Below are 26956 nucleotides of genomic sequence, written 5' to 3'. Positions count from 1 at the left end.
TCATTTTCAGATTTGATGCTTTTCAGCGGCTTCTTTCCCTACACTAAATTTGATCTAAATTTGTTTAGTTTTCATAGAGTCATTCTGCTGGCAGACCCAATTCCAAGCTCCTTCACAGAATGTCTTCCCAACATTCTGTTGATTTGGAAAGGACTGAAAAAGGTTTCAAGAGTAGAACAGCCAAAGAAGAGGAGAAATGGAACTGTTGGGCATGTGAATGTTTTAGTAAATGGGTTGTATTTAAACAAAAAAATGACCATTTCAAATAGGCTGCTAAATATTCTTTTTCTAAAGCTTTGGCAGTTATAGGTAGATATAGGTCACAGATATATTAGCATAGCTGTTAAGAAATACCCTTTATTGTCTAGAGGTGAAAATCAGAATAGTTGGGGGGGGAGAGAATGGGCTACAGAAATGCTTCATGAATATTTTCTTGCAGAAAATATTAAGCAAAATATTATTGTGGCAGGTTTCCTCTAGACTGAATTTTTCCTGGCATCTTTGAAATTTAAATGCAGGGAGGGCTTTTTAAAATTTATATTAGATTTTTTTTCATTCCACTTTTATTATTGTTTGCAGATCTCAAGGCAGCAAACATATCAATCCTCCTTCCTCCCCCTATTTTCTCCACAACAACAACAACAACCACCCTGTGAGGGCTGAGAGCAATGACTGGCCCCAAATGACCTGTCTCGCTTTCATGCCTAAGGTAAGGCTAGAACTCTCGCTTTCTAGCCTGATGCCTTAATGACTGGACCAAAGAATTCCAAACAAAGCATCCACATCCTACCTGGACATTGGCAAAATCAACACGGTTGAGGTCATTGAGCATCTGGTTAATTTGAGAAGTGTTCTGCAAGACAGCTCGGGCTGCCTGAGCCAGATGATTAAGAGATGTGTATCTTCGCAGAGTCTGAGCAAAGGCACTTACAGCGGCAATCTGCGAAAAAGGAAGAAAAAGGCCCAATACTCCTATTCTCTTATTAAGGCTGATGCTGGTTAGCAAATTTTTACAAATAAATCATTTTACTGAGAAATAAATCGTTTATCGAGAAATACACTTTATACCGAAATATACCAATATTGTCTTATGAAGAAATCTTATGAGACTATGACTTTCGGAGAGGATATGTGCACAAAATAATAACGTTAATAATAGAAGTTAAATAAAAACAATATCCATGTCAATACCTTCCCTGCACTGAATGCCTGGTTACCCTCCGCACCCAAGCACACAAAAGAAGCACCATGTTAGAATATTTGGGTACACATTTGTGCCAGTTTGCTGTGAGGTACAAAGACTCTAAAGAATATGGCCCTTATGCCATCTAGAATTCTTCAATAAATATTTGTTAGAGAAGCAAATCTCTCCTCAAAGACTACTACAGCTACAGCAACAGCAAAAGCTTTTACCAGTTAGATCACCACTTGAGCAAGTAATTTAAAATACTTTTTTTTTCTACTTAGTCTTTGGCAGATTAGAGTAAAACAGTATATTACAAGAGCAACTATAGTTAAACTTTGATTTTAGGGTCTTCCATTCACATGTAAGAGACGAAATCTCAGTTTGAATTTCTCCCTCAAATAATGGAAACATTTCTTGTTAGACAAATCTATCTGAACAACTTATGGCAAATTATACAAACTATGGATAAATTAGATAGATTTTGGGAAAATGAACAGTTTTAAAAATCCCTTTTCTCAAAGCAGTCTGTTAACTGGAGGTGTCACTGTATTTTTAACGTTTATTATGCTAGTTCACAAACATATTACATATATCACATTACAGTTATTGGAAAAATTATATTATTACATTATTTCTTTCACATGGACCATATGGGGCGGGGTGGGGGCTCATATGCACCACAGACTGGGAACCAGTGATTTAAACATCAGTAGATGAACTTTCGGCAGCGAATTTTAAAGAATAGTATAACTACCAATATAAAACCAAAGCAGATTCTATGTGGGGTTTTTTTTAAAAAAAAAACCACATGTAAGTAGTGTAGTGAGGCAATGATGAATTATTAATGTTTGTAATATCTTTTTTGTTGCAAATGATTTTGAAAGCAAGAGTAACTCTTTAGTTTACCTTGGTTTGAATCATTCTCTGGGGAATATTGTTCATGGCATTGGAAAGCCAACCTTCAAGGCTTTTTGCAAAATTGCGAATGGCTTGGGTCAAGGCACCTATGCATGAAAGTAAGCACAATAAATTAAAAAAAAAAGTCAAGGCATGATTGTATTGACAGATCAATGTCCTTGAATATTACAACTAAACCGTAAAGGGAGAGAGTTTATGCTAATGCATGTTACTAATCAACATAGAAAAGAAATACCACATAATTATAAGTAGCACTATTCTAGTACAACATACCTAAAGAACAGCAAATCTTGTAGGCTGCAGTGACTGTTCTCACTGAGATGCTAATCATGTGTCTATGCTGTGTAACTTTGGACTATAATCAGAAATTCTTAGTATAAAAGAATATTCTGTCATATTGGACCCATTACTAACATGAAAATATAGGGTCATTTTTGCAGTAAAATGTAGATCCCAGATCAGGATCCGTGATTTATTGATTATTCAATATACAAAGGAACACAAAAACGATAATCTTACTCTAGGCTATATATTATTACAGGAAGGCATTTGATCCTACTATGAAGTTAAAATAATAAATTGTTCACTCTTAACCATCTCTGTGGTAGGAAGAGAATGCTAATATTTGGATGTGTTCTATGTACTACTCAATAGAAATGTATTTTATTCTGTACTGAATACTATCATGCATCATAATTTGATCAAATGCAAAAAAAATTGTTTGGTAAACATTATGCAGTGTCTTAAAATGTAGTATTTGGTCTTAAAATGCAAGCATGAAAAGTAATGCTAAGCAATCACTGAACATTTAACTATTCTTTGAAAAGAGACTTTCATCCTGTAACCCATTTCAAGAAGTTGTTTTAGGTACATTGTAACTTTTTATGACTAATATAATCTTTCAGTATTTTTCTTTAAACAGCAAATCTTTACCCTATCCCTCATCTATCTGAAAGCATCATGTATTTATACATTTATGGGGATCCTGAAATTTCCAGAACTGTATGATATATAATGTTTTTAAAAAAAACATTAGCTTCTTTGTTCCCCAAATCAGAGTCAATTGATGTTTGTCTATTTAATAGCCACAACATACCAGCTGTAAAGAGGAAAAATGGAAAAACGAAACAAAACAGGAATGGAGTATTCTGTGGGAAGACATGGAAGACTAATCAGAATTGCAACAGATACAGGTTGCTTTGGTCCTTTCCAGTATACAGAAACGAATTATATGATTCATGTACTCAAATGAATTTACATAGTCAAAAGAGTATCAGACATACAAACACAAACAAACTTATAACCATGTTTGGGAGAAGACAAATCCTCCAAAACTAGAAAACATGCATTTAAAAATCCCAGAACTGGGGCGGGGGGGCATCTGGGCGGTGATGGGTGGGGCAAGCTCTCCAGCTGCACAGTGGCAGAGAAATGTGACGGAGGTGGAAAGCGGGCGCTTTCCAGCTCTAGAGCTCCATCTGCTGCTTAGATAGCCATGTGGGCAGAGCTGCAAAGAAGGCTTGGAAGGGCAGTGAAAGGGAAGAGGGTGGGTAGGTGAGGGGGGATCTGTCACACGCTGCCCCACTTGTTTTGCGCCTGCTTTCGGCTGAGCCACGTTGTGCCCACCAAAGCTGCTGCCAAGATGCTTGGCAGAAACCCCCCTGCCCCAGATCGGACCCACGCAGCACCTTCTTTCCAGCTCCGATGCTGTGTGCAGTCCCACAAACTTCTTTCGTTTGTTGGACTGCATACGGCGGCAGAGGAAGTGATGGAGGACTGGATCGGAGCTGAAAAGAAGGTACCATGTGGGTCTGATCGGGGGCAAGAAGGGAGGGTTCTTCCAAGCATCTTGTACGGAGCCAGGGAAATGGGCTGGATGGGGGGAGCTGCCAATGCCACTGCCATGAAGCTTGGCAGATCTCCCCTGAGTGGCCATGATACCCCCTCCCCAGCCAGCCAGCCACCATTGCCCGACCTACTCCTTACCTGGCCGGCCAGCTGGCACAAAGCCTCACCGTTCTTCTCCTCCTCATCCTCCCCACTCAAACGGTTGCCAGTGGCTTGGGTGCCTCTGCTCCATCCAGGCTGAAGTAAGTGGAGATGCAGCAGAGGAATTGCTCTCAAACAATAAGAGCCAAGTATGCTGCTCGCTTGTGTGCGCCCGCCTTATTGAGAACAATCCCACTGCTGCACCTCTGCTTTCTTCAACTCGGATAGAGCCGAGGAGCCACTGGTGGCTTCTTGAATGGGGAAGATGAGCTTTGCTGCTGCTGCTGGGCCACGCCTAGGCTATGCCCTGTCGCTGCCTCCCAAACTCCACCTTCACTACTCGGGGAAGCAGCGGCGGGGCGCTCCGTGTGGGGGGGAAAGCAGCAGCAGCAGCAGTGGAACGCTCCATCGGGGGAAGCAGTGGCAGCAGGGTGCTCCGTGGGGGGGGGGAAGCAGCAGCGGTGGTGGAGCACTCTTTCTGGGGGTGATGGGGGAAGCAGTGGCGGCGGGGCATTCTGTGTGGGGGGGGAAGCAGCAGGATTTTGTGGCTTCCGGTGTTTTCTTTTCTGTGGGAAATGGGTCCAAATGGCTCTTTGAGTGTTTAAGGTTGCTGACCCCTGGCCCAGGCCGTCCTCTTCTATTGTAGCTGAGATGCCAATCTCCCTTTCCTTGCTGCAGAGAGCTGGAGAACTCCCAAGTACAAGAGAAATCTGGCCATGTAAAATGGCTCCTACATGCAAATGAACTGGCTACTTTCAAGACTCTGTTACAGAAAGTGTGAAAGCCACATTTCCTATACGCACCATAGAAATTACCTCTGTAATGTCATTGTTATATTGTCTTGGTGCTTTTCTCAGAAAGGTTTATAATGACACAAAGTAAAAATAAAAGCTATAATATAAATTAAGAAGAGTAAATATTTAATATTGTTTATACTAACAATGGCCATAGTTATTGCCCACAGAAACCATTCTTTAAAATGGCATAAATATTTGAGAAGCCAAAAGCCTATTAATTTCCATAGATGTATCTGATATTTGATTTTAAATTGTAATAAATTGCAACACTAATGTTATATATTTTCCTTTAAGCCAAACTAGCTAAATTGATGGTGAGATTAGACTAGAGATTAGAGATTATAAGAATAAACCACTTACCCTGGAATATTACATTAGAATGAAGTAACAGCTGTACCACAATACCTTTAGTAGGATTAACTAACAAGTTACAAAACAGCTGCTCATTATTTAAGGGTACCAAAAATAATAAAATGTTTTATATAAATGCAGTACGGAAAATGTTCCAACTTTAAAATTAAATAGCACAGTGGTAGAAAGATAAAAAGGTAACAAGGTCAGGACCCAAAAATACCTTCAGATTTATATAGCATATTTAGATGAATAGAGTAGAATACTTTGTTTAGCCAAGTGTGATTAGAAACACAAGGAATTTGTCTCCGATGCAAAAACTCAGTGTACATGCAAAGCAACAGAGTAATAATACTAATACCAATAAGAGGGTAGAAATGAAGATAAGAAGATAAGCTAGACTGTCAGACAGAGATAATACAGGTAGCCCTCGACTTTCGACCACAATTGAGCCCCAAATTTATGTTGTTAAGTGAAACATTTGTTCAGTGAGTTTTGCCCCATTTTATGACTTTTCTTGCCACATTTGTTAAATGGATCACTGTAGTGGCTAAGTTAGTAAGATGATTGTTAAATGAATTTGGCTTCCCCATTTAGGTGGCTTGTCAGAAGGTCTCAAAGGGTGATCATGTGACTCTGGGACACTGCAACCATCATAAATATGAGTCAGTTGCCAAGTGTCTGAAGTTTGATCATGTGACCGTGGTTGTAAGTGGGAAAAATGGTCATAAGTCACTTTTTTCAGTGCTGTTGTAACTTTGAACAGTCACTAAATGAACCATTGTAAGTCGAGGACTACTTGTAATCCACTCAAGAGTAGGGAATGGAAGTTCTTGTTAGTTGTGGATAGCTCATTTTAGACAAACTTCAGTAGGCAGAACAAAGCCAACAGGGTAGAATTTTTTGATGGTGATGGTGAAGCTCCTTCCTTCCTTCCTTCCTTCCTTCCTTCCTTCCTTCCTTCCTTCCTTCCTTCCTTCCTTCCTTCCCTCCCTCCCTCCCTCCTCCCCTCTCTTGTTCAGATGCTGAATAATAATATAAGCCATACAAAAAGAAGCAAGATGGAACAACTGTTTGTTCGGAAATCTTCAGGTCCTAGACTTTAGCTCTGGGGTGGGATTGCATTGACCCTGAAAAAACAGTCTACAATCCGAGGACTCTTTTAGTCTTGCAGGTCCTGCTAGTAGTGCAGATGGAAAATGTGGCCAAGATGGTGTTTGTCCAGCTGAATCTGAGGGCCAGCTGTGGCCCTTTCTGCATCAGGAGGTACTGGCAACAATAACTCATGTCCTTGTCACCTTGTACTTGGATTGCCTTGAAAGGCAATTTGGTAGCTTCAATTGATCCAGCATGCCACTGTCTGGCCAGTACAGTAGAACAATGCCATTTTTACAATAGCTTACACCGGTTTCCAATATCCTTCCAGATCTAGTTCAAGGTCCTGGTTATATCCTATGTAGCCCTTTATATTCTGGTCCTTATTAGCTCTGAGACTGTTTGACTCAGATACTAACTTTATGTTCACTTTTCTTAAGTCAAGATTCTCTTGCTATGAGAAATCAAGAGAGAGAATGCCAGTTGTAACTTCCCCTCTGTGGAACAGCTTGCCCTTTCCTTCCTGCCTCTGCTTGTCCTTCAGGACAATGAGCACAATTTAGTAGAAGCAGCTAAATTATGAGAGACAAAGTCTGACACCACGTATGAGTTTTAATATTTCCTGGTCACTGAATATTGTATATTTTTGCTCATGATCATAAGAGGTAGCAACATGCAAATTAATGTCATACATAAAAATAAAATAACAGGTAACTATGGAGTGCAACATTATGAAATGATGAGTGATTTACTATAGCACTGATATTAGCTAGATATAGCATTTGCAATCGTAATTTCATTAGCAATAAATGAGAGAACAAAATGAAAACACGCTTCTTCACATTAGCAAATATGAGTTCCCCCCCTCCCCATTATTGCTTTCTACTGTCTTTTGTTTTTCTAATAGTTCTCACCAGCACTGCCATCACACTCCAGATTTTCAAAAACTAGTGTTATATTGGCTACCTCCTACAGAATATATTGTTTAAAAATTTGTGGTTTCTGCATGTTCATTTTGTTACTCTATAATTTTCCTATCTTTTATTGTCTAGCACCCTATCAGCTCCTATATAGGTTTCTGGTGTATTTAAAAGTCATCATCACCAACATCATTGTTTCCAGCAAGGCATTTCTAAAATAAGAGTCTACTAACATTGACAAACATTTCTATAACATTTTGATTGTCTGGAACAGAAATAGAGAGATGTTTAAAGCTACAAACTCATAAGCCCCCAAACAACATGGCCAATGTTCAGAAGTTATAGGAACTGTATTCCAAATCAGAACCAGCAGCAGAAATGTATGATCGATTTGCCAATTTAACTATTAAGATAACCTTAAGTACAATTATTCTGTATACCAAGCGGTGCTCTTGATATAATATCAAAAGATCACAACATCAAGGTGCAATGTAGACTAGCCTCCTCGTGGTGCACACTGAACGTGACTTTGCCAAGGCTAAACAGTCTACACATTCTGGCTGTTGGGATCTCCCAGCAAGAAGCAGCAGCAGGAGTATCGAAAATAAAAACAACGGTTAATGCTGTATCCTGTTACGCCACACGAAATAAATAAAAATCACAACACTGTTTTTTGGACTGTAAAAATCCTTCACAAAAGAACCTTAAGAAAATAAGGAGTGTTTATGAAACATCAATTATTATTATTATTATTATTATTATTATTATTATTATTATTATTATTATTACTATTACTATTACTATTACTATTACTATTACTATTATTATTATTATTATTATTATTATTATTATTATTATTATTATTATTATTATTATTATTATTATTATTCTACTACTGATTAACACATTCTACATTTGCCACATCTTTTTCTGAGCTTGCATAACTGCAACTGAAGTGTGCTGGGTGTCTCTGCATGGATGGTAGATGGCTGTGCTTCTGAAAAAGTCACCAGGAATCTGAAAATAGACATTATTGTTCTAATGATTCAAAAATAGATGTTTTGTATGCCTCCCTGAATCCTTTTAAAGGATGTGCACAATGCAGCTTTAATTCTTAGCATTCAAATATTCTTCAGTTTTATTTGAGAAAGCTTGCAAGTAGAACAAAACCAAAATAAAAATGCTCCAAATAATAAGACTTGATGCTGTTAAAATGACTTGAATATGCAATTTTAACTTCATAAGTGCACTTTAAGATAGGAACAGCATGAAAATCAACACTTTCTCTACCCTAGCAGATTCCTAGACGCCACATTCATTCATTTAAGGAAAGCATAAATTCAACTAAGAAGCTTTTGATTCCAATATTCTAAATGCCATACATACAGCCATCAAAATCCACCCTGCTGAAAAAAATGGCCTCCAATCTGCCTAATTCTCCTGGCAACACACATGTCGCTGATCTTAGTTATCCCAAGAACTTATCAATTTGTCCCTTCTGTCTCCCCTCAATTGTAAAGATGTCAGATTTAAAATATATATATATATATATATGCAGCATGTTCTGATGCACTGCACCATTGTTCATTGTCTATAGATTCTCTACTGTTATCCTTGTTGATATTACTGCTATTTTAGAAACCAGGAAAGAAACAGATGATAATCACTTTTCTCTACTATAAAGACATGGACTCCCTATATCTGAATACATATCACAAATCGATGAAGCTACCATTCTTTTTTTTCCTTTTTTTAAAACAAATTTTATTGGTTTTTGATTCTTATGACAAAGTGCTCGAGACACACCGTGGTACAGGGTAATCAAAAATCCAAAAACAAAACATATATAGATAACTCAATCAGTACATCAAGTATTCCCTCTCTATTTCCCTCAAATAGCTTAATATATTTAAAATAATCTATTTCTAACAAATTTCTATTAATCCTAAACCTGTTTTAGAGCTTTATGCAATTACAATACCATAATCAAATTTAACTTTAAATAACCACATTTTCAGTTCAGGTATCCCTTCCAAATATATCCTAATTCCTTGATTTTATCATAAATCTTATTTGTTTCGTCTTCCACTAATATCTCCCATATAAAATAAAATATTGATCTATCCTATACATATCTAATCCCTCAATCAATCAATTTCTTTAAATCCTTTAAGTCCGTTAGACAAAGTACTGATTTCATCCAATTAATTATCAAACCTAATAACCTCCCTATTATCAAACAAACACATCATCTTATTAAAATAACATCAATTACTTATTAGTTCAATCCAGATCTAAAACATCTCTCTTCATTCCATTACATGATAATTTTCCTACAAATAAACCTATTATTCCAAGAAATACATTCTTGCTCTATTTAATGTATATATTCTAATAGTCACCCATTTTTCTTACTTCTAACTCAAAAGCTTAGTCCTTAAATCAATCCATAATTCTAAAATGCCTTAAATCCAGTGTATATAGTTTTAAATTTCTGTTTTCAGTCTTATTCTAGGCTTCTTTTTATGCCAAGCAGGTTTCCATAACAAAGCTAATGAAGCTACCATTCTTGTTGGCAGGGATGGGTAGCTATAATGTAGGAGCGACTTCCTCCACCCCACCCCCAAAACTTGAGATCCACTAAATGGCCCTGGTACAAAAAACAGGTGCTTAGAATTGAAGTATATTGTGCCCAGAAATGATTTTGAATGCCAAAAGAAATAGTGTTTATAATCCTGCAATTCTATTGGCTACCTCAAGGTTTTTCATTTTTGCAGTTTAATACAGAAAAGAAGGATCATTTTATTGTTCCTATTGTTAAACAATGGGTAGCCAAAAATTCTTGCAGATCTTCTGAAAAGCATAGAAATCTGCTCACATCTGTGCCATGGACATCTCAGCAAACTATAGGTATGCTATATGCAAATCCCATCTTCATGTAGCTATGGCCTGAGATTCCAACACAAATAGCTACATCATGCTTGTAGTTACTGCCTACTCTTGGTCTAAGGCAACTTCGAATGCCTGATTGTACCCCTGAATGTTACGTTTGTTATTTAGGGAAGCTTCCTCAGAGAAAGCTTTCATTTGGAGTCTGGTTTTGTCATGAGATTCAATGTAGGCCATGATAAGATGACCAAATGTTGAAAGCAGCTTGGTCCTGCTTTAAAATTAGTTGTTTTAAGTGCAACACTTGGAGATATCATATTCATTCATGGAAAACCTCTGATGTCATTCAGAAGACTATTAAAAGAAATGCTTTAATATGAAAAGAATCTTGCATAACTAAGTTATCATTCTCATCAATGAGCATCATTAACAAATAACTGCTGATACATTATTATGGCTGAAGAGACTATGATCCTGTAAACCAGGGGTGTCAAAACTCAATTTCATTGAGGGCCGCATCAACATTGCAATTGCCCTTGGGGGTGTGGGTGGGTGGGTGTGGCCAGGGTGGGTGCAGCTTACTGGGTGGGTGTGGATCGAGTGGGTGTGGCCTACTGGGTGGGCGTGGCCAGCTCTACATCGTTCGCGTCAAGGGTGCCTGTGGGGGCCTGGGCAGGAGTGGGACAGATCTGAGGGTCTCTGGCAGAAGGGGGTGGGACCGGGGCAAGTGCCAAGGCATGGTGCACTGGAGGAGCCTCATTGTTAGGCCATGCGAGGGGGGACTTATGGAGCTAAGACTGAATGCGTTTCAGCATAGATGGCCACCACAAAATTGTACATTGGCTCCCGGCTGGCTTGGGCCAGGGCCAAGGCAGCGGGGTCCGCTCCCTCACTGTTTCCAGGATGGCTTTGCGGGCCACATGAAACCACTTCACGGGCCGCATCCATCCCCCGGGCCTTGTGTTTGACATGTCTGCTGTAAACCTTTTAGTAGGAATAGAACATTCCATTTAATATTTTTAGATAAAGTCATATATTACTAGCTGGAACCCTAAAATAGCTTCAAGGTTATGATGACCCTAAATAAAACTCATCTCATAATATTTTTCTTTTTTAAATTCTACTAGGAGACTGTGAGTTTCAGTTCCTCCTTAGACACGAAGGCAGCTGGGTGACCTCGGGCTAGTCATTTTCTCTCAGCCCTATGGAGAAAGCCATGGCAAACCACTTCTGAAATCTTGCCAAGAAAACTGCAGGGGCTAGTCGAGGCAGGTGCCAGGAGTCAACAATGACACAAAGGCACTCATACACAGAGAGAGACACACACACAGTCACAAATATCAATTTTAAACAAAATTAAAATTATTTAAAATAAGTAAGAATTAAGCCCGTTCAAAAAGATAGGACCTGTTTAAGGCCTTTCAAAAAGCAAAAAAACAAACAGCTCCCCTTCATTAACAGGAAAGTACATTAACAGGAAAGTACAATCCAGAAATCTGCTGGGACAGCTACAGCAAGACCTGACCTGATTTGCTGTAAGAGAAGTCCACCGCAACTCTAGATGAACTTTTTCAAATGATCTCAGGGAGCAGAAAGGAGGTGAATTCTATTTCAGTGTTTTCTTCTAGAACCTGGTCTTGGGCCACACAGGAATTGCAAGGTAATAACCAGCACCTCGTATCTTGCCTCACTCATATTGAAAAGAGATTAATGGTTTACTACCAGGACTTCAACTGCCAAAGGGAAGACATTAATATGGAATCACCCATCTGAATTTTAGCAGATCATTCTGATTATTGTTATGAGGAAGTCTCATGTGAGACGTCAACATCAGATCAGAGAGTGTTCCAGCTGCTAGAATTATTCACTACTATATTTATCAGAAAGGAATGTGGAATTCCACTGTCCCCACATAATAATCTTTGAAGCAGAAGAGAATCTTACACATGCAAAGGAAAGCAAGGATTAAGGGGAAGATGCAGAGATCAAGCTGTAAGTACAGGTATTCCTCAATTTACAACAGTTGGTTTAGTGACTGTTTGAAATTACGATGGCACAGGAAAAAGTGACCTATGGCCATTTTTCACACTCACAACCATCGCAGCATCCCATTGGTTACGTGATCAAAATTTGGATGCTTGGCAACTAGTTCATATTTATGACCGCTGCCGTGTCCTGGAGTCATGTGATGATCACCTTTTGTGATTTCTGACAAGCCAAGTCAATGGGGAATGGGGAAGCCAGATTCATTTAACAACTGTGCTACTAACTTAACAGCTGCAGTGATTCACTTAATAACTGTGGCAAGAAAAGGTAGTAACATGGGGCAAAATTTACTTAACAAAATGTTTCACTTAGCAACAGAAATGTTGAGCTTAATTGTGGTCGTAAGTTGAGGACTACCTGCAATGCAAGTGAGTGACTGAAGTAGAGCGTGTATTGCCTCCGCATCACAGAGTATGAAGAACAAATGGAATTTACTACAAAGAGCCCCTTCAACTGGGGGACTCCGTCCATTTTTCTAGAGCTCACATTCTCAGTGAGATAGAAATGAGCGCTGTGGTTTCCTCCTCTTTCTGCTTCAATGCAGACTGTAACTTTCTTCATCTGGAAGAAAGGAGAGGAGCTGGGGGTCGTATGCTCTTATCTTTTTCCTCTTTCAAGAGGAGTAAACTGTGGTAGGATTAGAATTCATGAGCATTCCCTTATGTTACTCAATTAGCCCTTCTTAATTTGACAAATATATGCATCATGTATAGGTCATTATCATCATCAATGGGATTTTTAATCCTAGCACTAACCTTTTTTGAAATGTACTTTCTCACCAGGGCATATATGCACTCATATATGCACACATAGATATATGTCACATGCACAGATTTATTAAAAATCTTCAGGACTAGTTTCAGCAAAAGTTGGCAACTAAGCAAATATACAGATAGTCCTTGATTTAAAACCACAATTGAGCCTAAAATTTCTGCTGGTAAGCTGTTAAGTGAGTTTTTCTTCATTTTGCAACCTTTCTTGCCACTGTTGTTAAGTGAATCTCTGCCGTTACGTTAGTAACAACTAGTTGTTAAGTAAATTTGGCTTTCCCATTGACTTTGCTTGTCAGAAGATTGCAAAAGGTCATCACATGAGCCCAGAACATTGCAACCGTCATAAATACATGTCAGTTGCCAAGTGTCTGAATTTTGATCACATAACTATGGGGATGCTGCAACGGTCGTGTGAAAAACGGTTGTAAGTCACTTTTTTTTAGTGCCATTGTAACTTCAAAAATTCACTAAATGAATGGTTGGAAGTCAATAAGAAAGATGACCATGATGTAGGTTTACGATATGTTTTGTCTCATTCTTCTTTTTCTCTTTTTGGAGAATCATCTTAATTCATCTTCCACTTAAGTAAATACGATCAATTATTTTACTAGAATTACCATCATTTCAACTTCATGGTAAACTTGGTTTTGTGTTCTGTTTATCTGCATTTTATGAAAAGGTCTAGCTCCCTTTGTAAGTCTACTATATTCATTTGGCTATTCTTTTTTCTCATTTTGTCCAGATGCCAATTATGTGCTGGCCAAAGAGATTACTGAATGAGATTACTTAATTATTTAAATAAAAGAGAACAAAGAGAAATACAGCATTGGGGCTTGACAAGCTAATGACAATGAAAGTGACTGAAACATTGTAATATTTCCCCTTCTTTCCCTCCTTTTTTAAATCATTGGTCTGAAATCCATTCTCTTGATTTGTAGTGCTGCTGTTGAGCATCACTTTATGATAAGATACCTGGATGACTTACTAATAGGCTAATTGGGGGTGTATAACACCAATAGTGTAGCACTGTGATGAAGGTACTGGTTTTGGATGATAGAAAACTAGTTTCAAGTCCCTGGTCTACACAGAATTCATTCTCATTCTCAGTTCAGCCAACCTAATGAGCTGATGTTGGGGACAAAACTACGAGAAACACCATATTCCATATAAACCATCTTGAGTGCTCTCGCTCCCTCCCCTCCTCTCTCTCAAAAAAAGACAGGATATAAGTGCAATGAATATTGGGGAGGGGAGGGGTGTCATGTAATATAATATTTCATTGATATCTACAGCATCAATTTAAAAATATAACACAAAGCTGGATTCCGTACTGCTTAATGTGCAGAGTCTACAATGTCCTAACAAATCTTTCATATTCTTTAATATATCTATCAAACTGCTGGATGAAGTTATCTGGACAAGGTAAGTGCCTTAAAGATGTCAATGAAACCAAGCCTCCTCTTTTGCCCTCAAATTCAGCAGTCTGAATTTTGACAACATGGTGCTCAACAATTGGTAGTTTCTTGATAAATTACAAAACAAACAAATAATGGAATGGGGGGAAAACAAATGGAATAGAATGAAAACACAAATCCAATTCTTGACTAACTGTAAATAACCAGGAAAAACTATCATGTGCAAATTGTTGATTCTACTTCAGTTAGTATTCATTTAACCTCATAGATGTCATTCAGATTAATTTTTAGACCACAGCAAATGTTGGTGTTTATAATTCAAATGTTAAATAATGTTGTCTGTTGCTTTCAGGGTTTTAAACATACAGAATTCCCATGTGTTTGGTTACAGCAACTCTTCAATTTTAGAAAAATAAGACATCACTGACATATGGTGCTCCATAAGAACACTCACATTATACAAAAAATAATATGAATAGCAAGATTTTATTCAGTCTCTTTCATAAGTGGAAGAGGTGTGCTCTCCTTCGAAGTTGGATACACATTTTCTGAATGTTTGTAACAATTACCATAGTAACATTTCTGAGAGCTTCAAAAGAAAAATGCTTTAAACGTTACAGATCCCTTGGAGAAACAAGTGCATCTAACTGAATTACAAAATAACTGTTCATAGAACACAATGAGTGTGCAATTACATTGATTTTTTTACTTCTCAAAACTATTGACTATTACTATTAATGGGTCAAAAATTCACTATTTATTATAGTGCTAAGATAATGTTTTATAATAGAAATGTGTTTTGTTAAAAACCACAGTAAATCAGCTTTCTGAATGGAACAACAAACTACACTTCATTGGCCTAAATAATTGCCTCAGTGAAAAGAAAACTGTCCTCTTAAAAAAAGATTTTCTTTTCAACCACGGATGGCTAATCAACCAATAATATTTGCAAGCAGATGTTGTACCAATGCTGAATTTTTGAAAGATTGAGAAACTAGCAAAATTCATGGTAAAAGAAAATGTTAACGCTACATAGGTGGCAGGGTTGGGATGGATTGAAATATTGAATTTAGACCTTCACACCTTCTTCTCTAAGTATACTGACACAGGTTGTGATATAATCATGCAAGGAGAGAAAGTACAGTTATATCATTTGCCAATAATATACCAAAAAGCTTTCTTTTGGTGAGAAAGTACTACAGACGCATTACACAATTGGAGATTTACCACTATATGCTAGCTGGTCTCCTAACTGAAGTTGGAAAAATATAAAACAAATTTGACATTAAAAAAAACCACACATCTATTTTAACCCTCACATCTATTTCATGGACCAGGGGGAAAGTTCAAGGAATATATTTTTTTTGTTCCCTAAAACAAAGAATTTGCTTCGTGGCACCAAAAAAATAAAAATAAAAATCCCAACCCCACAATTCAAATAATATCTGCTAGATGTTGAAATCTAGGTTTAAAAAGAGTTATCAAACATTTATTACTGTATTTTTCTACACTCCAGATAAAAACGATTATACTCACACTATTCCTATAGCTTTGAAAAACACTCCTAGCGGATTCCTTGGGAGGTACAATAGGCAAAAGATCACCAGTAGGAAAAAAAAATCCTTACAAGACGTCATCTATATTCAACTTACTAGGAATAGGTCTAAGGACGTCTGGAATGAGAATCTCCACCAAAGCCTGGTACATCACATGGTCACAGTTACACATCCATTTCAGAATTGACTCATTTTTGCACAGAGTTATCAGCTTTGCTTTCGGAAGTCGACTTTCTATTTCACTCAGATTGCTGGTGTGAACAAATGTATTAAATGAATAAATGAAAATGCATTTACATGAAGATTAAAAAAGAACAATGGATTTCAAAGCTTTTACAAATAAACCATTAGAGATGTCTGAAAACACACTTTAGTTGCCCTGAGGCATTTTGTGCTGTAATGGCTGATACCTGGCCTCCATAGTTTTAACCAAGGTGCAGAGTTTTATGCAGCAGTGATAAGAATGGCCTTTGAATTTGGAATTATCCCATGAGAAAATAACTGGGTCCTATTCGCAGAAAATAAAATGATATGCATATAACTATATGCTGCAATCCTCATAACAAAATGAAACTTTTTTATTTTAATAATTTAAAGGACAGCATTCCTTTGGATGTAAAAGGCAGATTTTGTTTTGTTTATTTATAAACCAAATACCCAAGGGCTCAGGTAAATACTAACCTTGGCTCAGTGATAGTAGTGCCATCAGTTGTTGAGGGAGAATAGCGCCAAAAAGTCTGCCACAATTTTTCTATTAGGCTAAACTGAAGGTTCACTACAACATCCAATATTGCCTGAAAATCCAAAGCAAATACGGGTTTGCATTTTGTCTTTATTTAATGATAAATATCATGGCTGCCGTTTATAAGGAAATAAACCCCAGCAATCTCAGTGGGACTCATTTCCGAATAAAAAATTTTTGTACTGCACAATTACGCAGTGGTTGGGTCGTTTGATTTGGTCATTCTCATAAGCAGATGTATTGCATGGCATTCACAAGGATTATCTTTATAATAATTTCTGATATGAAGAAAAAATAATTTATCCCGCCTTACACAGAAGTTCCGTAAAATTACAGACAGTAAATTACAATGGAAAGGCTGACCTACATAAATTAAATAATGTCAGGCAGGTAGTAATTTTAAAGGAGTTCCATAATTATCAACTGAGAAAGGAGACAATGTCGATGTCTAAGTTGACACTGTCCGCCTCTAACAGTTGACTGGAGTTCCAGACAGCAAAAGGTGCTCTCCTCATAAAGTACAAAGTAATTCTTGAATCCATCACCTTCTACAACAGAAGTGAGTGGCCTGATGTTGTCTAGGTCTTTTGGATCATTCCCCAATCCCCTGGTAGTAGCTGTGCTTGATGTGCAAAGGTGAAAGTAAGTCCTAATGGCTAGTGGCAATGGGCTTCTCTCTCCCCACATTCTAGAATGTAGGCCAGATCCTCAGTTACTGACTAGATAATTCACGTTAAAATAATTGCTTCATCCAGTAATCATATAATGCTCCAGATCTTTCAGCAGGGTTCGAGACATATTGTTTGAACACTGATTTTGTTTTATATTCAGAGTCTTTTGTCACTGCTTAACCATGGCTGATCTTTATGCTGGCAGAACTGAAAATAATGCAAGGAAGACTTTACAAAGCAAAACCAGCTTTCTATTCTTCGGCTACGCCCACATCTTTTTTTAGACACACAATATATATTATATGAAACATTCGTTCACTTAGCAACATATGATTTTTCAGAAAACAGATACTTCTGTGACACTTGCTGTGTCACAACTGGTATTTTGTATTTTATAACAGGGATTCAATAGTAAAATAGCTTGTTTTGTAGACTCCCTCTTCCTTACCTCACAGTGTTCTCGATAGAGACTCTGTAAAGACTTAATATCCTCAAAAGTAGTACCATCTGGCAGCGAAGAGATTTCAACTTCTCCAAACTCTGGAAGTGCTCGAGATGCATCTGTATCCATGACAACCCAATAGAAGAAATATATTGTGGACTGTGTCAGTCATAATATCATTAAGAAAACAATGAATAATATTAAGAAATAAATACCCCAAAGGCCTATGTGTCGGATTCAAAACCAAAAGCAGAAATATTTGGCAAGATGATGTATAATTTAATTTGTTTGCAGTTTGAATCAAGAGTCTATAACTCTAAATTAAACATTTTAAACAAAATCACCAAAGCTGTTGAACATGTGCTGCGTTCAATGGAATAATAAAATAAATTTTGAAAGGGTGTGATTTGATACAGGAAATACAGAGCTAGAATATGTCCACAGAGGGAAATGTTTCTCTTAATGTTCTATTATGTTCTAACCTCTTTTAAAATTAATCCATCGGATCTATTCCAGATCTATTAGGAATTATAAAAGACTTTTCTGCCTGTTATATGCCAGCTTTCCAGGTATATGAACAGTGGTCCTCCAGTATAAACATATACAATTTTCCCATCTTTCCTCATACAATTATGTTTTATATATCATTGATCATTTTCAATGACCTCATCTACCCCATTATAGTGTATTTACAGTATATCTATTTGAAAGTGAAGGTAAAAGTGAATACACCACTTCAGATAAGGTCTAATCACTACAGAACAAAGCACAGCTTTTATTTCCCTTGAATTGAGAAACACATTCTAAAATTCACACAGCTAAAATTGCATTTGCTTAATTCCTTCTCAGTTGAGATACAGAAATAAAGTGTCTTAAAGTCGCCAATTTTAATCCTTTTAGTCTCTTCTTTATGCCTATTGTCATATTTGCTGTAGTTAATAACTGCAAAATAAACGGATTTGATCTGAATGCATCTTAACCATTGCCCTTGGCCAAACTCAATAGCAGACCTGGTTAGTAGAATTCCTATATATTTAACTAAATTCTCTCTAGCCAGGATGAATTTCTTCAGAGTTATTGCCTGTAATAACAGAGATTCACTAAATTCTCTCTAGCCAGGATGAATTTCTTCAGAGCTATTGCCTGCAATAACAGAGACTCACTAAAATATTACATCTGTGGCATACCCAATTTTTCAGACTCAATGCCATTGAAGAAAACACTATCAATTCTTGAAAATACAGTCTCAAAGACAGGGAGCTTTAATTTCCTCAGGCAGTGTATCCTGGTTTGCACTCTTCTCAGGTAATGGTATGGCATCTTCTGACAGGACTACCTTATCTCTCTGTATGCCAGCTTTGGCTGAGCCAAGATATTCATCATTTAATTATCTATTTCCCACTGCTTCCTCTACATTTTATTAATGTATTAAATTTGATTCTTAGACTATGAATTGCCCAGCTGAAAAGAATATACAACTCTCAGTAGCCCTGAATATTCAGGAGAACGTTCTGTGAAAGTGGCATTAACATAGATCAATAATTGTGTACATTTATGCATACTGTATATGTGCGAGTGTACACACATACACAATCAGTGATTAACATTAACTGATTCAGAGAACAAATAATTCTAAAATAGTTCACGTTGCACATATTTGTGCAAAGGCAATATTTTAGCAATAGCACTGAATATATCCTACCCTATGTAGGAAAAGAACCTAGGAGCAGAGTTAAAAGAGGGATCTATCAAGAATACCTCATAGCCACAACCAAACTAAGTCCAACTTCCCTTGAATTCTGTTGTCCCTTATCTAACTCCAAGCAAGTGTGAGCCATTGGTTGAGAAACTTTCTGTGCATAGGCTTTTTAGCAATAAATTAGATTAATTGGACGTGAGGACCTGATCTTTTGTGCTTGACAGCTGCAGATTTTACAATCCCAGCCAGTGTAACCAGAAATGCCAGTACAGTTAAGCAACATCTAGAAATTCTCAGCCTTGCTTTAAATTAACCTATCTATTCCAGAGAGTACAGTCATAGGACAGAGGAGTAAAACAGTCTTAATTCTCCAGTACAACAACAAAAGGATGTTAAAAAATGCACTTGACCTACAAACCTAATGAAACATTCAATACCTGTTTTGTTATCATGTTGAAGCAATCCTATTAAATTCTCTAAAATAGTCCTATTAATTACAATGGATTATTTTTTAAAAAAAAAAACCTCCACTGTTCTGTATTTTAGCTAAAGATGACCATGATTTTTTTTCCACATACCTAAAAATTGTTGATGATGCTGACTTTGAGCAATCACAGTTTGTTCAACAGATGTGCCTGTTTGCTGACCACTTGTTGTAAAGCCATCTGAGACTCCATCCACTTTCTGCATAGGCTTGTACCTAAAATATATTAAAGGCAACATAGGCAATGTAGCATTTATAAGATTACTATGGTGAGGGGTTCCCCCCCCCAGAAAAATGATTTATCTTTACGTTGTTTTCAGAAATGTTTGGGATGCATTCCATGAAGTAAGCAGTGAAAAAGGTAACTGTTTTCTTCCACTGTTCAGCATAAATGTCAGCATTTGCTTTTCTATAGGTACTTCGTGTGGCATGCATGTAGGCGGCATGATTATAGATGGCTTTGAATTCTTTTAACACTATACGGTAAGCCAGGGGATTATGAGATAATTACAGAACTGAATTAGCTTTAATTTTCAGTGTATGTTCAAACTGCACATATCAATTCCCAGGATCTTCCAGCTATTTTATTTAAAATGAAAAGTTTGCTACCCCTTCATTGTATGGATTCTCTTAATTAACGTAGTAGAGCAGATCCACAGGTTGACACCAGTGTGTCCCCCAAAAGCTCATGGTTCTCTCCCCAGTTCTCAATTCTTTTTCCAAAGAAGAGAAATAGCTAAGGAAAGGAACTCAGGAAGAAAGCCTGTTGAGTGGCCTGCTGGCCTTTATTTAATTCTCGTCAAGTCCAGCAAAATCCTATACTTCTCCTGTCCCTTCTTGAGGCAACAACTGCAGCCTGAGCTCCCTTTCGGCTAGAGCAGCATGCATATCTTTACAACAAATACAAGTGATCCAGTCATTGGAGTTAATCAGCTACTAGGCAAATAAGAGATATTTAAAGTTCCAGCTTTTATATTGTCCTAGTTCAGTGGTTCTCAACCTTTTTAATGCCGCGACCCCAACCGGTCGTAAGTCGAGGACTAAACTGGTCGTAAGTCGAGGACTAAACCGGTCGTAAGTCGAGGACTAAACCGGTCGTAAGTTGAGGACTACCCAACGGGTCATAAGTCGAGGACTTTCCCTGCCCGGGAGCGCCGCGCATGTGTGGTTCCGCCCCCTGCGCCGGCCGAGGCGTAGCTGGCAAGCGGCAGAGACGGAGCAGGCCGACCACCAGCTGGCCCAGCCCCTGGGCCTTGTGTTTGACATGTCTGCTCTAGATACAATCCAGTTAAATCTGAATTTATTCTGTTTTACCTTGGTTTCTTTATAAACTATTGACATCAAATTCAGCTTATTTTTTTTTATTTTACAAGTATGTATTTATTCACTTCACTTATTCTAGAAACAGAATAGAAATAACTGGATGATGATTTAGGCCAGTGGTTCTCAACCTGTGGTCTGTGAACCCCTGGGGGGGGGGTTGCAATGTTGTCACAGGGGGTCCCCGAAGGTTTGAAAGAAATGCAATGATTTAAATCTTGAGTAAGGTCTTGGTGCACTGCGGACATGGTCCGTGGCCTCAAAAGTTATTCAAAGGGGGTCCATGGTGAAGAAAAGATTGAAAACCGCTGATTTAGATGATTAATCAGATACCTTTTTATGTTTGACAAAAGTCTGTGGTTACTGTTAAACATAGCAAATGGCAACATTCCTAGAAATGCTTTACTGCAAATGTTACAAGCTGTCCCTAGCTGCTTCTAAAGGATTCTTTGAAGAGAAGTTTATTACATGACAATTAAATCAACATGTTAAATGAATTATTTCAAAATCCAAAGTTGTTGATAAAAAGAGAGAGAAAGAACAGGCTGCCCAGAAAATGGCCTGCATTTGTGCTGTTGTCCTCCTGTCTATTTAAGCCAGCCAGCACAACAAATTTGGCTTAAAAAGCTGAGTGGTTTTTAAAAGAGGACAATTGGGAGGGGGAAGAAGAGGAGCAAGGGAGTGGGGTGTGTGTGTTTGTGTGTGGAACTAAAGCAACCCAAAAGGTAATTTTCTCTAACAGTGTTCCCAAGAAGTACTGGAGGACTCATAAGGAATAGTAGGTGGAATAGGAGTAGCAGCAGTGGGGAAGAATGGAATAGTGTTGAGTAGTGAGTACAGGTAGTCCTGGACTTAGGACCACAATTGAGCCAAAATTTCTGTTGCTAAGCAAGACAATTGTTAAATGAATTTTGCCCCATTTTATGACCTTCTTGCCACAGTTGCTAGGTGAATCACTACAAGTAAATTATTAACATGATTCTTAAGTGAATCTGGCTTCCCTATTGATTTTGCTTGTCAGAAGGTGGCAAAAGGTGATCCTGGAGTAGACAAAAGATAGTACGTCCTCATTTAGTAAAGGAGGCAGCATCTATGGGGAAAGAGCTTTTTACAAACATGTTTAGGCACATCGAGATGGTTGCACTTTGATCCAAATTAATTAAATTCAAAATAATATCTAAATTCAAGGACAGCCTCTATTTAAAAACAAGCTAACTGAGCAGAGCGGTAATAAATCAGGAGGCTTAAAAAATATGGTTGAAAGGATACTGCTTATAACAGTGACTCTTAAAACACATCACAGATTATTATTTCTAAAGGATTTCAGACAACACTGCAACAGATAATAGAAGAACCTGCCACTTTCCCCCAATGCTTTGATTTAATGCTTTGTCAATGTTAATTCTTTTTCCAGCGCTGCTAAAACCGAAGACATGGAAAATGAAAACAGTACAGAGCAGCTGGGTTTGCTATTTTGGCTAATTTGTGCCTCCACAAAATATTTACTAACCTAGCTACTGCAGTCAATGGTCCTCTTAAAGAGCACAGAATAGACTGAAGCTTTTTGAGTATTCGCCTTCTTAATTATAACAAAAAAGTAGCAGTCCAAAAACAAAAAAACAAAAAACCAACAACCCTGAAATAATAAGCTGTAAAAATAAATAAATAAATAAAGTCTTAGGAACAGTGAGTCCCAGTCAGCATTCCTTAGAAAGAGGAGGGTAATTGGGAGCTGATGACCAGAACATGCAAACAGAAATAGTGTGTTACATGCAAATTGTCATAATTGTATTGTACAAACACATTTAAGAGGGTAATTTGGCTAACTGGGAGAGGCTGTGTGTTTTTTTTTTCCTGGTTGACTAGGATATGTACAGCATATCCTCCCCTTCTAAGGGCCAGTTTGAGAGAAAGGGTACCTAACAACTGCAGCCAACTCACTGGATGAAGTGATTAACAATTGGGCAGAAATTCTCAGCCAACAGTTCAGTCCCAGTCAAAGATCTGTACTGAGGCTGGGGCTTTTTTAATTTGTCCATAAATTATCTTGATATAGGAGTATGCAGTGAGCTACCCAAATCTGCAGAGGTCAGAGCGGCAAAGACCACCCAGAAGGATGTCTTTCAACTGTATCAGTAATTAACCAAATGGCAATTCTAATTCAAGGGATGCACACTGGAGCAAAGACTTCAAGTATAAACTGATACAATCTGAGCTGAACTTTAATTAAATGAGAGGGGGGGCGGAAAACTTGCCATCACACTGGATAGCTCAATGCAAATGTCAGTTCAGAATGGCGCAGCCATGAAAAAGGCAAACTTCCAGGCTCAGAAACATTTGGAAAGGGATTGAAAATAGAACTGACAACACTGTAATGCTCATATAAAGCTACGATAAATCTGTTTCTGGGAAAGATATATAAAACAAATGCAAAAGAGCAAACGATTGAGTGGTTTCTTCTGAGAAAAGTGTAGTTTTTTTGGGATTTTTTTTAGCTTAGGAGAAAAAAACCCAGGGAAGATATGATTGGAAAGGAAGATAGCCTGGAGCACAGGGATATATATATATATTTCTCCTTCTTTTGAAATACTTGGGACCAGATTCATCTAGTGAAACTGAGGAAAAGATTTAGAACAATCAAAGTTACTTTTTCACGCAGAGTTTGAATAGCTTCTGGAATTCTTGTGGAAAGGAGCACGGAAACATTTCTAGCAGGGAAACAGTAGCCAAGAGAAAAGTGGATCTCCATCTCCTGCTTGCAAGCACCCTAAAGACATCTGTGTGCAAAATTGAATGCTGGACCTGATGAACTTTGACCTGAATCAACGGGGCTCTTCTTATTTTTCATGCAACTGTTGCACAGATACATTTTGATTAACAATCACTTTTTTTTTTTTGTTAGACTGGTATCCTAAGCCTGGAGTGGCATACTTTCTACATCCTTTTAAAAACAGTCTCGTTCAATCCCCGTAACCACATGAAAGTTTTTGCTAAGCTGAAAGGATTCTCTTAAGGTAAAGTACTGAGAATTTAAGAAATTCTTTTTTATAGAAAGAATAGCATCATATATTATTATTGTGGTTGGTCGCACAATCAGCCAGATGTTTACATTGAATTTGGCATTTTTTATCCCTGTATCAAGTCCTTCCCAAGAACCAGGGATAGTCAGATTAATATTATTAATTTAAAACACGGCACATAATTCCTGAACAGTAGCATCTCCTTTAATTTAAACATGTCTCTCAGTGACTCCACAGGCATACCTACATAGTTTTTTTTTAGCAACAATATACAAAGTTGGCAAGAAAGCATTGTTAGCACCTTGAAGATAGGCCCACTTCAATGGTGAGAAACGTAAGGTTCTTCACTTAGGAAAAATTAGATGCAAAAGGTATAGGGGCTGTAATAGTTGTGAAAAGGACCCAAGTGCCCTGGATTAAGCATGAGCCAGCAATGTGGCACTACTGCCAATAGAGCCAATATAGTTTTGGGCTGCATCAACAGAGGTACAGTGTCAAAATCACAGGAAGTGATAGTACCACTCTTTGCTCCACTGGTCAGACTGCACCAGCAATGCCATGTCCAGTTCTGACTGGTACAATATAGGTAATCCTCATTTAACAACCATTCATTAAGCTAGGTGCAAAGGGGCCAGCAGCTGCCTCAGCATCTCTCGCCAGCAGCAGGAGGAAGAAGAGGGCAAGAGTTAGCTGGGAGCAGCAGACATGGGCAGTGCAAGATGGCTCATAGGGCAGAGATAGGAGGGAAGATAGGTGGGTGGGGGAACTGAAGTGGAGGCAAGTATGGCAGCGCAGGAGAAGTATGAGTTGCCTAACAACTGCAAATGGGATCGTTACACCAGCAATTGCTAAGCAGTGCAGTCACATGATATTTCGCCTAACAACTGCTTCATTTAATGATGGAGATTCCGGGCCCAATTAAGGTTGTTAAGCAAGGACTATCAATCAAAAACATTGTCGCGGAAAAACCCAATGAAAGAAACAAGAGACAGCAACACAAAACAATAATTCTCACTTTAAGATTCAGAGGTTTATTTCAGTAATAATTTGGAACATAAGCAAACATCATAACATCACTTACATTAACAACCCATTGCAATGAGGTCCAATGACATAGCAGATCCAACAAGGACGGCTATTGGCCAATGGCAAATCAATCAGGTCCACTCCCAACCTTTTATACCTTTTCTCATCCTAAGACCATAGACAGATGGTCAGCAACCTTGCACTTTCTGTAGACTTTCTGCTGACCATAACTTTCTTCATATCCATGTACATCTGAACCCGCACCCATCAACTACTTTCAGTTCCCCATTTCTCACAGTTCCAGTCCTTATGTTCTAAATATATTTGAAACAAGCAAGCTTAGCAAAATCATATTAAGTAAAGTACAATTGCAGTTTATATTACAAATAGTTCCCCTGGACTGCATAGCACAGACTTTGGTTCAATACTTTTTCCATGAGGCCTGATTTAGTTCACCTGGGCCTAAATGTTGAATAGAAAAACAATAGCCAATATTTTCGTTTTCTACACATTCCATTTATCAAAGTCCACAATTTATGGTCCTGTTGCTCAAGTTTATTTGTCATACAATTCAGATACTGCAATGTCCTCTCCCCACCAACATTAAAATCTACTACCTGCAAAGTACTTATTTTAAGAATATTTTACCTTTGTTTCTGCTGCATGGGTTGTTGTCTCATAGCCATATATTGCATGTCCTCTTGTAGTCGATTAAGAGGAGAGTCTGGCTTGACACGAATCCCATAATAGTGATATTTGGAATTCCCCCTTTGAGAAAAAGCAACCAACAATCAATAGACAACCACTGGGAGGTTGCTGAAATAGCACAGATCCTGAGCTTTTTAGCATTAAGGCTGCTTCCAAATAGGCAGTTCATAGAGGAATGGCTGATATTCCAACTCTCCCTTCTAAGCAAAACAAAAGGTAACAAGCAGAAGATACCATATGAATGCGTGCACATGTGTGCACGCACACGCACACATCTAAGGTTTATTTTGATTACCAACACACTTGCCTTTTATAGCTGTCCAAACAAAGCTCCTGTTTGGGTTCTAACTAGCTAGCCATGCTGAAATCCTGTATTCCATAAATCTATTCATATACTCTAACTGTACTCCAGGGTTTCTGAAGACCATCAAGCATGTTTACTTCTCACAGGGACATTTAGAGAATATGAGAAATGCAATACTAGATAAGTTCAGCATCCTGTTTCCATAGCAGCCAAAGAACTATCTACAGAGAAACCATAACCAGAATGGTATATAGGAAGTCAATATGAAGATAATATTTTTCTCATTTATTGTCCTATATGAAGGCAACGCTTCTTAAATTGCTTATTGTCCTGTTACAACTGACACTCAGAATATAGCCATTATGACTTGTAGTTATTAATAACTTATGGAACCCCTTGTTGGATGCGTATAATATGCTGCAGAATGGCTGTCCGGATTTGCCATCTTGTTTATTTATTCTGTTTTATTTTTCTTTACCCTATTATATTTTACCCAGTTTTTCCTGTACTGCAAGCTGCCCAGAGTCAATTTGGAGTCAGATGGCACTGAAAAAAATTGAATCAAATAAATACATTTACCCTCCATAAATTGATACAATGCCCTC

General features: G+C 37.8%; 1 protein-coding gene across 1 annotated transcript in view; it reads right to left on the bottom strand.

Annotated features, from left to right (window-relative positions):
- RFX3 (regulatory factor X3) overlaps positions 1 to 26956 on the bottom strand; it is a 64571-nt gene that overhangs the window by 8081 nt on the left and 29534 nt on the right. Inside the window, exons 6-12 of the mRNA XM_015824271.1 lie at positions 25988 to 26107; positions 20068 to 20189; positions 17797 to 17909; positions 16617 to 16729; positions 16032 to 16186; positions 2093 to 2190; positions 791 to 940 (exon numbers count right to left, since the gene is read on the bottom strand). Coding sequence (XP_015679757.1) covers positions 791 to 940; positions 2093 to 2190; positions 16032 to 16186; positions 16617 to 16729; positions 17797 to 17909; positions 20068 to 20189; positions 25988 to 26107 — 871 coding nt within the window. The remainder of the gene's footprint in view (positions 1 to 790; positions 941 to 2092; positions 2191 to 16031; positions 16187 to 16616; positions 16730 to 17796; positions 17910 to 20067; positions 20190 to 25987; positions 26108 to 26956) is intronic.

The sequence above is a fragment of the Protobothrops mucrosquamatus genome, unplaced genomic scaffold, assembly GCF_001527695.2.
Source record: "Protobothrops mucrosquamatus isolate PMUCROS unplaced genomic scaffold, P.Mucros_1.0 scaffold2176, whole genome shotgun sequence".
In the NCBI taxonomy this organism is placed as follows: Eukaryota; Metazoa; Chordata; class Lepidosauria; order Squamata; family Viperidae; genus Protobothrops; species Protobothrops mucrosquamatus.
This window is presented reverse-complemented; position numbering and strand designations above follow the sequence as displayed.